Raw genomic sequence first — 14870 nt, 5'->3', positions numbered from 1 at the left:
CTGAATTTTCACCTTATAAACAAATTTTTAATTCGCAATTTGTCAGTAGTAGAAAAAATAGTGTGTGTGTGACAGATAGAATCAAGTGTTAGTTTTGGGTCCACCACCAAAATTGTAAAACCTCTCAAACTCCTCGCCGACGACACTCTGGTGTTTCCATACATATCAGTAACATAAACCGTATCATCATCATAGCTCGTCGGCCGACTGTAGCTTTTGTAATTGTAATTGTAATTATCCCAACTTCTATATTTATAAGCTGGACTGTTGTAATAATTGTAATACTGTCTGAATGGATTGGTGTAATAAGTGTAACTGTTTGTGTAGTAGGGATACCCTCTTTGGTGGTAGTATGAAGGCTCACCTAGGACTGCAGCCAGCACGTGGGCCAAAACAAGCCACTTTAAAGTTACACTCAACCCCATCTAAATTTTTTGAAATTAAAAAAAAATGCGAATTTTACAGCAAATCACACCTCACCGCCACTGTGTTGGTGTCACAACAACAACTACTCTAGTCGCAGAATAAGATACTAAAACTCCCTCTTAGAGAGGAGTGTCTTTATTGCCACATGTAAAGAGTAGGTGTTTGATTATTACATCACATACAATGTCAATATGCAAATGACGTTTGGCTTATTTGGCGAATTCGAGGCGGATGTGATCAATTAAATTTTGACGAATTTTTATATTTATTTAAACTCCCACGGTAGTATTTTTTCGAAAATTGACTTGTTAGAAGAAATGATCAGTTTGGAGGCGTTTTTCTTTGAAATTCTTGTTATAGACGAGAAGACGTATTTGGTCTCCGCAAGTACGACCTTCTTGTCAAGGTAACTGTAAATACGCACTATTATGAATTGAATGTGTGTTGCATTGATTGGAAGAAAATTTGCATAGAATATAGGACACTAGATTTTTTTTGAAAAAAAATGAAGGTTTTAACAAGGAAAAGTTGCTAACTTTCGAAAATTCAGTTGTGCTACAAGTGGAAGAAAAATTTAGGATGTAACATGTAAACGATAAGAAATAGATAAAATTCCACGAAGATTGTGGAAAAACACGAAATATGTAAAAAAAATTAAAACAAAACCTAATAACAAACATTTATTGAACAAAAATGCATAGAAGAGGCTTTAACAAAGCCAAGTTGCTATTACATCTTCGAAAATTTTGTGATGCTATAAGTGGTAGAAAAATTATAGTATGTAAACAATGTGAAGTGGATAAAATTCCATATAATAAAAAAAGCGAAATGTAAAAAAAATACCATCATATAAAATGAGGAGAAATAGGAAATATATTTTGGAACAAAAAAGAGATTAAACTTCTTGGATCGAGGTTCAAAAATCATACTTTTCTACAATCATGAAAAAAAAATTCACATTGAAATTGGTCATTTATTGTTAAGTGCACAGGACAATATTTCTTTTAAGACAGAAAATTAAAAGTGTCACAAATCGATCAAAATTTTGCCAAGAATCGAAAAAAATAAWAACTTTAAAATTGCTCTAAATGCACTCTTAGGAGTTGAAAAGACTAAGAAAAGTGTTTAAACGTTGTAAATATGCGAAAATAAAATTTTTGAAAAATTTTCTGTAATACATACCAGGTGAATGGAACCAAACGTTTTTGCTTAAACTTTTATTTTTTAGGAAAACTAATTGATGAATGATAAACTACAATGTTTTATTAAGAACATAATTTTTCGAATTTTTTTGTTGTTTTTGAGTTCTACTAAAATTTTGTTTTTTTTTAGTGGCAACCCACTATAAAACCATTTTTCTCATGAAGGTTATGATCTTAGGATTACAGCTATCTGCTTTAAATTAATTTTTTCAATTTTTTTTTATACATAAATTGCAATTTTAACAAAAAAAAATCGCATAATTCAAAAACAAAACAAAAATTCGTTCTCAAAATACGATCACATTTTTTACATTACTTTAATTTATATTAGGCAAATGATTTTAAAAAATCCGCTTGGTTCCATACTTTATATTTATATATCCGGATTCGATCCCCCGTAAAGTTAGCAATTTTTCTATAATTCAAATTCAAATAAATGTCAAAAGATGGCGGTCGCATAAGAGCGCGAAATTTAAACATGTGCACATGTTCTAATAATTATAATAAGAGAGAGAGCAAATAAGAAAGAGAAAGAGCATAAAAACAAATAAATGAACAAAAAGAGAAAGAGAGAGTGTAATAACGCATAAGAGCAAATACGAGAACAAAGCACAAAAAAGAGAAAAAACATAAGGGAAAACGCAAAAGAGCTTTTTTATCGTTACCCCGAATTTTTTGACAAAAGATGTCGCCTAAATGCTTTAAAACATGTGCACATGTTCTAATAAGTATAATTTTAATAAAGCTTTGTTTTTTTACCTTCACTCAATTCCCACCTTTTGACGGTTTGAGTGCTTCTAAGTTTTCCAACAATTCCCAGAAAAACAAGTGATAGAAAAATTTTAGTAGGTATGTAAACAATCAGAGATGGATGAGATTTCACGAAGACAATCGAAAAAAAATACTTTCATATAAAATGACAAACAAGAAGTAATAAAAATAAATGTGTTGTTTTGTGGGCGAGGACTRGGTTGTGGGACGTGAAAATAAACCGCTTAAACAACCTCATAATCCTTATAATTCGCTTAAACTTTCTGTACAATAATCAGTATTATTTACAATAAAAATTGTTTAATGTATTTACATGAAACATTGTGATTTCATTTCGGACTAGAAGATTCGACCGTCTAAATTTTTGAATAGTGCATGGAAGAAAGTGCCCCAAGAATTTTTTTTCAACACCTACTTAATCTACTACCTCTACCAGATTTGGTTCTACATCTAGTGATGAGTGATTGTTGTTCACGTAGCGATTGTACCGTGTGGTCAAAAACTGATAAGTGAGCAAAATTGGTACTAAACCGAACTGGTGGCTTGATGCGAAGTACAATGACTGTCGGAAGAACAGACAGACAATGGTACTGGACTATACGGAGTGTTGTTATAATCTGTACAATTCAGATATAGTCTAGAACTGGTCCGATCGCATTCGGGACACGACCTTTTCTTCTTTTTACTTCTTCGGAACAAATCGTAGGCACATCTGCAAGGAAACTTTCAAAATCTTCTTCACAGAAGAATTCAACAAACCTTGCGTGTAAGATATGAGCGCAGGGAAGAGCTTCAAGTGAGTCGCTTTCAAGGCCGTAAGGGGATCCGCAACCGCCACACATGAGGTCCAGGTCTTGCTGGAGACGGAAAGCGACCCTTTCGTGGTGGAGTCGGTGGTCCTCGTCACCAAGGGCGTGGTAGATGCGCGATAAGCGCATGCGAACCGTGCGCACCAACAACTAGAATAAATAATAGAAGAAAAAAATTTGATAAAAATGACCTACTTTAGCACCGACGGAACTAGCTACTTCTAACAGTCTTGTATTGAATTCTAATGGTCGGCAGTTGCATATTTTGTGCTGGAGTCTCAGTGCTTCCAAACACCTCGCCGCCCCATCCATCGACTCCATTTGGATGACGCGATCGCCCATCGCCGCCGCTGAACCCATCGCGGTTTCGTACTGCCTAAATGCTTTCTGCCACCCCCAAAAAATCAATTTAAATCACACAAAAAAAAAAATTTTCTTACATTAATGTCAGTCCTCTTCCTGTAAATGTCTCCCATGATTCGTATACTTCTTGCATAAGTGGCTTGGTCCCCCGACATCAACGCCAGTCTGGTCGCCTCCTAAACACCCTTCCAGTCAGTTTTATAACAACTATGTTTCAAAAAACAATGTCAAAGCCAACAGAAAAMTAAAAAAWAAAGAAAAAATATATTCTGATGTTCCTAGAGAAGGCTTGCAATAAAAATATAACTGTTTCCACCGTGAATATGTGTAAACCTGATTTTAAAAAATTAGCACAAAAATTTTGAAAATTTAAGTCATTTAAGAATAAATAAATAATATTAACAACAATTAAAAAATAGGTAAAAATTGGCGAGTTTTGGCTTATTTGTAATGAAACTTCGCAAAAAGAAGTTTGAAAAATGCACGAATTAAGACATTTTCGATATAATTTTGTAACTTTTTAGTTGTTTAGCAAAATTATTTTGTCAAAAACTTGTTTAGAAGCTCGAAACGACAAAAAAGTAACACTATTTTCGAGATAATTTGATGAATTTTCTGTTTTTTTTTCTGAGATTTTACAAAGTAATTACATACTGCATTTTTGGCTAAGAAAAAACACGTGAGGAAACACTCAAAAATGCGAAAATTAGATTATTTTTTAAATAATTTGGTCATTTTTATACCTATACTTTAGCGAAATCTCGCGAAATAACGGAGTTTTTAGCACAAAAAAGTACCAACAAGCTCGAAAAAGGCAAAAATTATATAATATATTATTATGTAGGGACTTTTTGGGCTTAATTTGACAAAATCTAGCAAAAAACTGAGTTTATTTGCTTTAAAACGAGCCTTACAGACCGAAAAAGTCAAAAATAATATCCCCGATTGGGTTTTTTTCGTTTTTTTTTTTGACAAAATTAAGCGAAATAAATGTGAAAAAACGTACTAGAACGTTCAAAAAAACTAATAATAATGTCATTTTCCACCTATCTTGATGATTTGGCAAAATCTCGAAAAAAAAACAACAGTAAAACTTTCAAAAAAAAAAAAGAAAAAATAATGTAATTTCGACCTAACAGTGATTTTTCAGTCTGTGATTTTGGCGAAATCTTTCGACAAAAAGAGTTATTAGCTCAAAAACCAGCAACCAGATCAAAATTACTCTATTTCCAAAGTAATTTCATGATTTTTTTGGCTTATTTTTGACGAAAGTTTGCAAAAAAAGCATTCCAAAACACTCAATAATATAATTTTCGCCCAAATTTTGTGATGTTTCAGCGCGATTAAGCTCAAAAACGTGTTTAAACGTTCAAGAACGGTAAAAATTAAACCAATTCGTTGATTTTTCGACTTATTTTTGCCAAAATAATTGCGTTTCTGGCTGAAAAATGTGCTGAAACGCTCAATAAACGCAATTTCTTGCACTCTTTGATTGTTTTCACCATTTCATTTTTATAAAAAATATAAAAATATAACTGTTTCCACCATGTATATTTGTAAATCTGATTAAAAAAAATAGCACAAAAATTTCGAAATATTAAGTCATTTTGAAGGTGTGTGGTCTGAGGTGAAAATACAGTTCATGAAAACGAGAAGCGCTTTACTATTCGTTAATATAAACAACATTTAAAAATGGGCAAAAATTAGCGAGTTTTGGCATAGTTGTGATGAAATTTCTCAAAAAGGAGCTCAAAAAACGCACACATTAAGACATTTTCGATGTAATTTACTAACTTTTTGGTTCTTCAGAAAAATTATTTTGTCAAAAACTTGTTTGGAAGCTCGAAACGACAAAAAAGTAACACTATTTTCAAGATAATTTGATGATTTTCTGTTTATTTTTGTGATTTTGTAAAGTAATTACATGCTGCCTTTTTGGCTAAAAAAAAACTCACGTGGGAAAATACTTAAAAATGCAAAAATTAGATCATTTTTGAAATAATTTAGTGATGTCTTAGACTCACTTTAACGAAATCTCGCGAAATAACTGAGTTTTTAGCACAAAAAACGTACCAACAAGCTCGAAAAAGGCAAAAATTATTATTTTCGACATTATTTAGTGACATATTGGCCTCAATTTAACAAAATCTAGCGAAAAAATTTTTTTTTGCTTTAAAACGTGTCTTAGAGACCGAAAAAGTCAAAAATAATATCTATAATATAATATATATTTATATTATAGATATTATATATATTATAGATATTTATAATATATAATAATATAATATATATTTATATTATAGATATTATATATATTATAGATATTTATAATATATAATAATATAATATATATTTTGACGAAATTAAGCGAAATAATTATGAACAAAATGTATTTAGCACCTATCTTGGTTATTTATCGAAATCTCGCAAAAAAATGACAGTAAAACTTTCATAAAAAGGAAAAAACAATGTACTTTTGACTTAACATAGTGATTTTTCGGTCTGTGATTTTGGCGAAATCTCTCGAAAAAAAAATTTATTAGCTCAAAAACCAGCTCGTCTAGATTAAAGTTATTAAAGTAATTTTATGATTTTTTGGCTTATTTTTGACTAAAGACTGCAAAAAGTATCCCAAAACACTCACTAATGTAATTTTCCACCAAATTTTATGATTTTTCAGCCCGATTAAGTTCAAAAACGTGTGTAAACGCTCAAGAAAGGTAAAAACGATGCCAATTCGGTAATTTTTAATTTATGCCAAAATATTTGCGTTTATGGTGAAAAATGTGCTGAAACGCTTAGAAAAGGCGATTTCTCGCACTCATTTTATTGTTTTCAACATTCCACTTTTCTTTTAATGGACAAATTTCTAAAAAAAAATTTTTCTGTGTCAACCTGGGCAACGTGACAAGGTACGAAATTTTGTTCAAACAGTTTATCCAACGTGAAAAGCCAAATCTCACCGAACAGTAGTCGTGTGCATCCCCCAACTCGCCCTGTTTCCTCAACGCCGACGCCATCTGCAAAAGTGCAGCTCGATGGTGTCGCGAATTCAAATCTCCCAATTGGAGGGATCGTGACAGATCGTAGGCTTTGGAAGCGTATTTGGCGGATTTATCAGCGTCTTGGAGACGGCTAAAAAGTTCAGAAAGGCCGACATAGACTTGCAATTCGAGTGCTGGGTCATGGACGGCCTGGGCGATGCGATGGGCGTGCTGGAAACTATCGAGGGCTTTRTTGAAACCAGCCAACTCCAAGTACACAGAGCCGACGGTGAGGTGGACGTGGCCGGCGGTCGTGCATTGCTCGCATTCGTTGTACAGGGAGTGCCGGGCGTACGCCAAGGCCCTAGGAGGAAAAAACCCACAGAATAACACGAGCGAAGCGAGTGCCGAAAGTTTTATGAAACCTGGTTTATAAAAATTTAATAAAAAACGAGTTTACAAATTCAAAAAACTAAACAAGTTTGAAAAAGACGGCTAAATTTATGGCCATTTTTTCTATTTCTTTGTTTAAAACGCCTGTAGGGTATGCAAGCAATTAAACACGGGTAGGCAACCCATTATACACTAACATACTTTTCAAGCCCTCCGAGTCTTTGATGCGCCTTTGCCAAGCTCAGATAAGACTCCGCCCTCATATTGGGGTTGTCGAGCTCTTCACTTATGAAAAGTTGGCGGTGGGCGTACTCTAACGCATCTCTGAAATAAAAAATAAACACAAACTAGCAAAAATATCCTGAAAAAAAATCACCTGTACTTCCCCCAGTCCATGTAAGCCTGACACAAGTACCCCAAAAGCACGAATTTGTCCTCCCGCTTCCTGATAGCTTTCAGCGCCGACTTCCATTTTCTGACGGCTTGTTGTTGCTTGTGCTGGTTGTAGAGTTTGACTCCTTGGTCCACCTAGTGAAAAGTTGCCTTATTTTTTTTTATTTTGGTTGGGGTAGTTTTACCTTTCTTTTGGCGATGCTTTGATAGATTCGTGCTCGACAAGCCCGGAAACAGCCCCACGTGAAAATTGGCGGTCTTGGGGTGCGAACCTCCGTGTAAGTGTCTCGGTGAAGGCTTGAGTATGAGTCGTTCCAAGGCCAGATCTGCTCAAGGCCGTCGAGGGGGTGCCGAGAGCCGTCGGGAGATGATAAGAGACGGGTGGCCGAGAGCTGGTGACTAACGCCGCCACTGAAAAAAAAGTTTTAAAACACAAACGAAAAATTGAAGAGTTGCTTAAGAATCTAACTTAATATTTCGTATTTGTTATACAGGGTGCGCTAGAASTTGCGTTCCAGAGAAAAATTTCAAGTAAGATAAGATACCAGAAACATGGAAAAAATGTTTACAAAATTTTATTTGTCAAAAAATTTTGACATTATTTATTTTTTGTCATTTGACATTTTTTTGTGTCTATTTAATGATACTGATGATCTTGTAAATGTTTTTTTTACAATTATTTAGTAAAGGTTCAAAAATTTTGCCAATAAAAGCCACAAATAACATTGAACAGAGTTACAGTTTAAGATACAGCTTCCTTGTTTCCTCTTTTAATAGTCTGTGGCAAAAAAAAATGGAAAATTATTTTTGCAACAGAAATAAATAGAGTCAAAGTCCAAAATTTAAACTCTCAACTTCGAAAATTTTATAGATAAATTTTTTGTAATATTTTTTCCATGTTCCTGGTATCTTATTTTTTATATAGCATTTTTCGCTGGGGCGCGAGTTCTGGCGCATCTTGTATAATTTTGATAGTTCTGGTGTAATAAATAACAATCCGTGATGATATTCTAAATAAAGGCAAAACAGGTGGGGCGAACTAAATTAATGTTTAGTGAAAACCCCACAAAAAAATTAAAAATAATGTAATAAATTAATAATAAATAGTAGATTACACATTGAAGTAGAAAATGCCCTCACTCCTCACTCGCATGTGGGGTTACAATATACCACAACATTTAAAAATAAGTTGTATAATCGTTTTCACATTAATATGCAAGTAGTCGTTGAAAGGGATCATTTTAAGATGGCAACCATGCGAAAATTTAAACAATTCCAACCTCAATATTCTCTAAAAATTATTTTCTCAAATAAATATGTGTATCATCCTAGTTTTTGAGGTAGCAAAAAATAATTAAAATGAACAATGTAATTCGTCATTATTAATGTGATTAAATTTGGTCTGAATGACATTAATGACGCTTTTTGTGTGAATCGGCCTTTAAATTAAAGACGCATTTAAACTTCTACAACCTACTTGATGCACATTGATATGAAAAAGAGTATAACTATGTAGCTTTAGAATTTTTATTTTTATTACAATAAAAAAAAAATACATCTGGATCCCTTTAGTAAATACATAATATTTTTTTCATTTCATTTCAATTTTTAATTAAAAATAGTTGTAATAAAACAAAAAAGTATCAAAACTAAATATTAAAGAATTTTAAAATTGAACAAAAATACGAATGCAAAAAAAGATAATTTATCAATGAGTATTTTATGTAGAAGGCTGTATTACAAAAAAAAATGGATAAGAGGATGCGATAAAAAAAATTAAGAATTTTTTTCCTAAATATAAATATGCCCCATAAAACAATTTAATAAAATAATTAAAAAGTATTTCGGTAACAGATTCTACAGGGTGATTCATATAAAGCTACACGTTGCAAATTTTAATTTTCAGTTTGACAGTCAAAAATGATGTTATGTGTTATATGAATCAGTCTATTTTTGTCGCTTTTTTCCGTTTTTTGTAATTTATCTGTCAAGAATTTGTCACAAAAAATATACTAACAGACATTTTTTGCAAAATTGTAAAAGATTTAAAGTCGAAACGGCACCTAAACCTTAAAAATGTTGCTAGAAATGAGAACAGCTGTTTCCGAAATAAATTTTTGGGCTTTGAGCCAATTCGCATTTTTTTAAATTGAAAAAAAAACATTTGTAGAAAATGATCTTTGTGTCAAAATAGGGGCGTAAAATACCACTACCTGGTGAAGTCGTGCGAGTTGAGCGATTCCCACGACATCCTGTTCACACAGAAAATTTCGTTAAAAGTAGCATTTTGCAAAAATAGGCCGATTTAGTGAACGAAAGAAACGTAAAAATAGAATTTTTTGTCACAATATGTACACGTCAAAACACACCCCTTCGACCACCATCCAGCATCCCCGACTGAAGCACAACCAGATCATTATTTCGGAGGATGTCGGAGGAAGTCGGACAGGATAAGCGGCCAGGACCACATCGGATCGCGTCGGGATCCTGCAGGATTTAATCCTGAAATCGCACGTGGCGATGACCCGATCGATGTGTTGCTGTCTTAAATTTTTTTCATTGAATTTCGAAGACTGAAACGAGTCATTAATAATTCTTGGAGAGGATTTAAAATAGGTGGAGAATTCAGAGTTCCACAAGTTCCGGATGTCGACACGTGCACGCATTTTTTTCAGTGATTGATGATTACTGTTTGAAGAGCGATAAAAGATATTGTTCGGGGATTTTTCAGGTGTTTCGGGATTATAAATCGAAGGGCGGGAAGGTTCATCGCCACTGAACGGGCCTGAAATTTGTTAAAGAGTATTTCAGTGTTTCACTACACGATTTTCAGCTTAAAGGTTTAAATTTTCCACACAAAGGGCAAAATACTTTTAATCAGATTGATTTTATTGTTTAAATAATTAAGTTTTCAAAAGTATTAATCAAATTCTGACATTTAAAGACGGAATTTCGAGTTGCAAAATACGAATTTTGAATCAAAAAGTTAAAATTCTTAGTTTCAATGTTGGAATTTACAAATTTCGGCTTTCAGAGTTTGARTTTATTGCTTAAATATCAAATATCGAATTTTATTCAAATTTCCATGTTTATAAATCAGAACTTTATTCTGTTTCAGCGTTTTAATTTTAAATGTTAGATTTTCGAGTTATAAAACAAGAATTTTAAGTCAGAAGAAAGTTAAAATTGCTAAATTTAAAATTAGAATTTCTGAGTTTGAGATATTTCTTAAAATAGCAGCATTTGTAACACAAACGTCGAAATTTCGACCTAAACTCAAATTTTTTTGTTAAAAAATTCAATATCAAAAATGTTCCGAATTCAAATCAAAATTTAGATTTCAGTAAGAAATTTTTTTTGAGGTCAAAATTTCGTGTATCAAGTTTGAATTTATGCTTAAATATCGAATATCGAATTTTATTCAAATTTCCAGGTTTGTAAATCAGAACTTTTGTTCTATTTCAGCGTTTTAATTTTAAATGATTTTCGAGTTATAAAACAAGAATTTTAAAAAATTCAATATCAAAAATGTTCAGAATTCAAATCAACATTTCGATTTCAGTAAGAAATTTTTATGTTTATAATAAGTCAGGATTTTGATTCTATTTTACCGTTTTAACATTCAAAGTCTGAATTTTGAGTTATAATATAAGAATTTTAATTCAGAAAGTCGAAATTCTCAAACTCAAACTTAGAATTCTTACTTTTGAAGTCCAAATATCGGGTTTTGAAATCAAATTGACGGAATTTCGAAATGGAAAGTAAAATTTGGTCTTGATAGAATTCTGGACATGTCAGAATTTCTAGTTACAATTTTTAATTTTTGATAGAGGTGGTACAAAAGGGCAAAAATAAAATTGATTTTTCATAATTTTTATCATTTTTTGGAGGACAATTGCCAAATTTAATATTAGAATTTTGACATTTRAAGTCTGAGTTTGAAATCTTTCTTAAAATAGCAGCATTTTTAACACAAACGTCGATATTTCGACTTACTCAGATTTTTTTATTGAAAAATTCAACATCAAAAATGTTCAGAATTCAAATGAAAATTTCGATTTCAGTATGAATTTTTTATGTTCATAATATGTCAGAATTGTGATTCTATTTTACCGTTTTAACTTTCAATTCAGAAAGTCGAAATTCTCAAACTCAAACTTAAAATTCTGAATTTTGGGTTCTGAAATCAAATTCACGGAATTTTGAAATGCAAAGTCAAATTTGGTCTTATTAGAATTCTGGATATATCAGAATTTCAATTTCAAATGCGAATTTTGGATAGTGGGGGTACAAAAAGGCAAAAATAAAATCAATTTTTCAAAATTTTTATCATTATTGTAGGACAAATGACAAACTAATAGATTTAAAGACCTAAAATGGTCAAATTATGTATATAATGTTTATAAATTATTATCAATTAATAAAGGCAAAAAAATAACTACCTTTAAAGCTCCTAACTTAACGAAATATTTTTTAAATAAGATTTAATTTATTCATAAATTAATTATTTTATTTTGTACTCAATGTTAAAGAGTGATTTCATCAACAAATTTTAATAGATAAAGTCTTTTATCGTCTAGTGAAATAAAGTATTTTTTGTTTATATTGTTTTGTTTACATTCAAGAAATTCTGGTAGGTGAGTACAAAATAAAACGAAATATTATACACGATGATAAAGATTGTTTATCTACGAGTGAAAAAAGTCCACTCGTTCGTAAACTTAACCTTTTCACTCGTAGATAAACAATTTCTTTATCGTCTTGTAAAATAAATAACTAATCTTTTACAATTTTTTATACATTTTTATTGTTTTTATTCAAAAAATCATTAAAAAATATCACCAAATGTTCGGTTCAGTTTTACATTATTAAGAAAAAAAAAGAAAAGTAAAATTTCACAATTAAAATTTTGGAGTAAAAACTTTACAAAGCAATGATAAGAAATGACCCATTCGCAGCTTCTGTCACCTTGGAATAAAAATAATTTATTAAGTCCCATCAATTATGCAAAAGTAGAAAAAATTTTGTATGTCATCTTGATAGAAAAAGTCAATTTGTAACAAAAATGTGTTCCATTAACCCTTTTTGCCCCCCCTCCTTTTCAAGAACCCGGAAATTGTTTCGGAATCCCAATCTTTCACATACTTCCTCCTCCGGTCGAAACAATACGTCATTTCCCACCAAATCGAACCCACCCTAACCTACCCCAACTAGTCCGAAGTCGTCCGAAAGCGTCCGCCCTTTCCTTGGCCTTGCATCCCTTGTAGGCCAACGACGGGCGCGAATTCGGGTCAAACTAAGGGTGGATGTTAACACCCTTATCGACGTCGACGTTAAGTCAGAAAATCCCCCAACCCCTATTCCAGGTCGTGTGCTCTGATTATTTTTACTTCTGAATAATTTTTTATTAAAATAGAWTTTCGGTCGACGTTGAATTATTGCTTATTTACTCTATAAAAATGATTGTTTCTACTTAGCAAAGGGGCGTGTCGCAACCGCTGATTGGTTAAGTCATGCAAAGTGGGCGTTTCTAAGCACACTCGATCAAAATAATGCTATTAATCGTCGGACCACCAAACTAAAAGAGAAAAAAATCAAATAGGCGAGGATTTAGTCACAGCACTCTAGACAAAGTAGGGAGAAGCGACCAAAATGAAATTTTAGTTAGTAGAAATYCGAAGAGGGAGCAACATATGTGGTGTTTGTGTGTGGTATTCGCGTGAGATGAATTTCTATCCCGGTTTTTATCCCAGCAGCTACCAAAAGAGTTATTTGTGTGATGGCAAGAAGAAGGAAACGAGTGCTAAATCAGATACGGGGTATGCGAGTGGCGAGAGTTCGCTGGAAAGTGACGATGAGAAAGAGTTGAATCATGTTTTGGAACCGCAAAATGCCAATTGTGGACCGAGGAAGTGTCTCGCATGGGCTTGCAAGGCTTGTAAGAAGAAAACGGTGGCCATCGATAGGAGGAAAGCGGCCACTTTGAGGGAGAGGAGGAGGCTGAGGAAGGTAATCGAGCCTCAAAACACCAAAATTACAGCGAAATTCGACCAAAAACAATTTTTTTCAGGTGAACGAGGCGTTTGAGGTGCTGAAACGGCGCACTTGCAACAACCCGGGTCAAAGACTCCCCAAAGTGGAGATCCTCCGCAGCGCCATCGAATATATCGAATACCTCGAGGAGATCCTCCAAGGTGCTAAATCACCCTCCGAAACCGAAAATATCATTTCATCGGCCTCAAATTACGTTGTGAGTTTTAGAATTTTGCAAAATTTGTGATTTTTTAGTCATAAGTTGACCCTCTCTCCAATTACTGTGTGTCTCTCTAGAGGTACTCCTCTGCTACGTAATCTCCTTTAAATTTATAATTGCGTCGGTCTAAGCTGAAAGTTATACGAGGCAGTTTACAAAACGAAAACTTTGCTATGTTGACAGCTACTCTACGCGCAAATGCCAACTTTATAGCATTTTAAACATGCGTTGAAATAACGATAATAATGAATGCTGATTTGCGAGAGGATTTTTTTTCAGAGTTTTTTAGAGTTTTCGAGCAAATTGCCTAATTTAATGGCACTTGGGAATAAGTTTGTTACAAGTTTTCAGTTTTTCACGAGCTTCCACTAAATAAATACATCTCCAATAAGTTGGTGCATTCTCTTGAGACAATGTTTTGTTATTTTTTATTATAATCTTCCCAATTAATTCTATGTAATTTTTGAAAAAAGGAAAAAAAACACTAAGTTGTTTAATATTTTCCACTTTAAAGTCGGAATTTCGAGTTGCAAAATAAGAATTTTAAGTCAAAAAGTTAAAATTCTTAGTTTCAATGTTAGAATTTAGACTTTTGATGTCAAAATTTCGGCTTTCAGAGTTTGAATTTGTGCTTAAATATCGATTATCGAATTTTATTCAAATTTCCATGTTTACAAATCATAACTGTTATTCTATTTCAGCATTTTAACTTTAAATGTTAGATTTTCGAGTTATAAAACAAGAATTTTAAGTCAGAAAGTTAAAATTGTCAAATTTAAAGTTAGAATTTCGACATTTGAAGTCTGAGTTTGAAATCTTTCTTAAAATAGCAGCATTTTTAACACAAACGTTTTTTCAGAGTTTTTTAGAGTTTTCGAGCAAATTGCCTAATTTAATGGCATTTGGAAATAAGTTTGTTACAAGTTTTCATTTTTTCACGAGCTTCCACTAAATAAATATATCTCCAATAACCCGGTTTTGAGGATTTTTACAACAAAAATTGGTTCATTCTCTTGAGACAATCTTTTGTTATTTTTTATTATAATCTTCCCAATTAATTCCCTGTAATTTTTGAGAGAAAAAACAATAAATTGTTTAATATTTTCCACTTTAAAGTCAGAATTTTGAGTTGCAAAATAAGAATTTTAAGTCAAAAGTTTTTGAGGTCAAAATTTCGTGTTTCAAGTTTGAATTTATGCTTAAATATCGAATATCGAATTTTATTCAAATTTCCAGGTTTGTAAATCAGAACTTTTGTTCTATTTCAGCGTTTTAA

General features: G+C 32.3%; 3 protein-coding genes across 7 annotated transcripts in view; 1 reads left to right on the top strand and 2 right to left on the bottom strand.

The window, feature by feature from the left end:
- LOC123008622 (neurogenic locus notch homolog protein 3) overlaps positions 1 to 561 on the bottom strand; it is an 8258-nt gene extending 7697 nt beyond the window's left edge. Inside the window, exons 1-2 of one of the 4 annotated variants that reach the window (XM_044404531.1) lie at positions 481 to 561; positions 122 to 425 (exon numbers count right to left, since the gene is read on the bottom strand). In XM_044404531.1, coding sequence (XP_044260466.1) covers positions 122 to 425 — 304 coding nt within the window. In that variant the 5' untranslated portion in view covers positions 481 to 561. Of the gene's footprint in view, positions 1 to 121; positions 426 to 475 lie in introns of all 4 variants that reach the window. The other 3 variants (XM_044404532.1, XM_044404533.1, XM_044404534.1) reach the window with 3 other exon arrangements.
- A 2166-nt stretch (positions 562 to 2727) lies between these two features.
- On the bottom strand, positions 2728 to 9724 carry LOC123008705 (43 kDa receptor-associated protein of the synapse homolog). 2 transcript variants are annotated; one of them, XM_044404675.1, is made up of 9 exons: positions 9552 to 9724; positions 7527 to 7752; positions 7325 to 7476; positions 7150 to 7272; positions 6535 to 6919; positions 3649 to 3747; positions 3404 to 3595; positions 3159 to 3358; positions 2728 to 3111 (listed from the first exon to the last, which is right to left on the bottom strand). In XM_044404675.1, exons 1-9 carry the CDS (start codon positions 9590 to 9592, stop codon positions 2925 to 2927), a joined length of 1605 nt encoding a protein of 534 aa, XP_044260610.1. In that variant the 5' UTR covers positions 9593 to 9724; the 3' UTR covers positions 2728 to 2924. The 2 variants fall into 2 exon arrangements, with proteins under 2 accessions (XP_044260610.1, XP_044260611.1); XM_044404676.1 differs by having other exon boundaries at positions 9555 to 9724.
- Positions 9725 to 12918: 3194 nt separating this feature from the next.
- LOC123008789 (transcription factor SUM-1) overlaps positions 12919 to 14870 on the top strand; it is a 22199-nt gene continuing 20247 nt past the window's right edge. Inside the window, exons 1-2 of the mRNA XM_044404801.1 lie at positions 12919 to 13350; positions 13412 to 13591. Of these exons, the coding sequence (XP_044260736.1) occupies positions 13066 to 13350; positions 13412 to 13591 (465 nt within the window). The 5' untranslated portion in view covers positions 12919 to 13065. The remainder of the gene's footprint in view (positions 13351 to 13411; positions 13592 to 14870) is intronic.

The sequence above is a fragment of the Tribolium madens genome, unplaced genomic scaffold (genome assembly GCF_015345945.1).
Source record: "Tribolium madens isolate multiple individuals breed KSU strain unplaced genomic scaffold, Tmad_KSU_1.1 Scaffold_71;HRSCAF=194;Tcas5.2_LG6, whole genome shotgun sequence".
In the NCBI taxonomy this organism is placed as follows: Eukaryota; Metazoa; Arthropoda; class Insecta; order Coleoptera; family Tenebrionidae; genus Tribolium; species Tribolium madens.
Note: the sequence above shows the minus strand (reverse complement) of the source record. Positions and strands in the feature narration are given on the sequence as shown.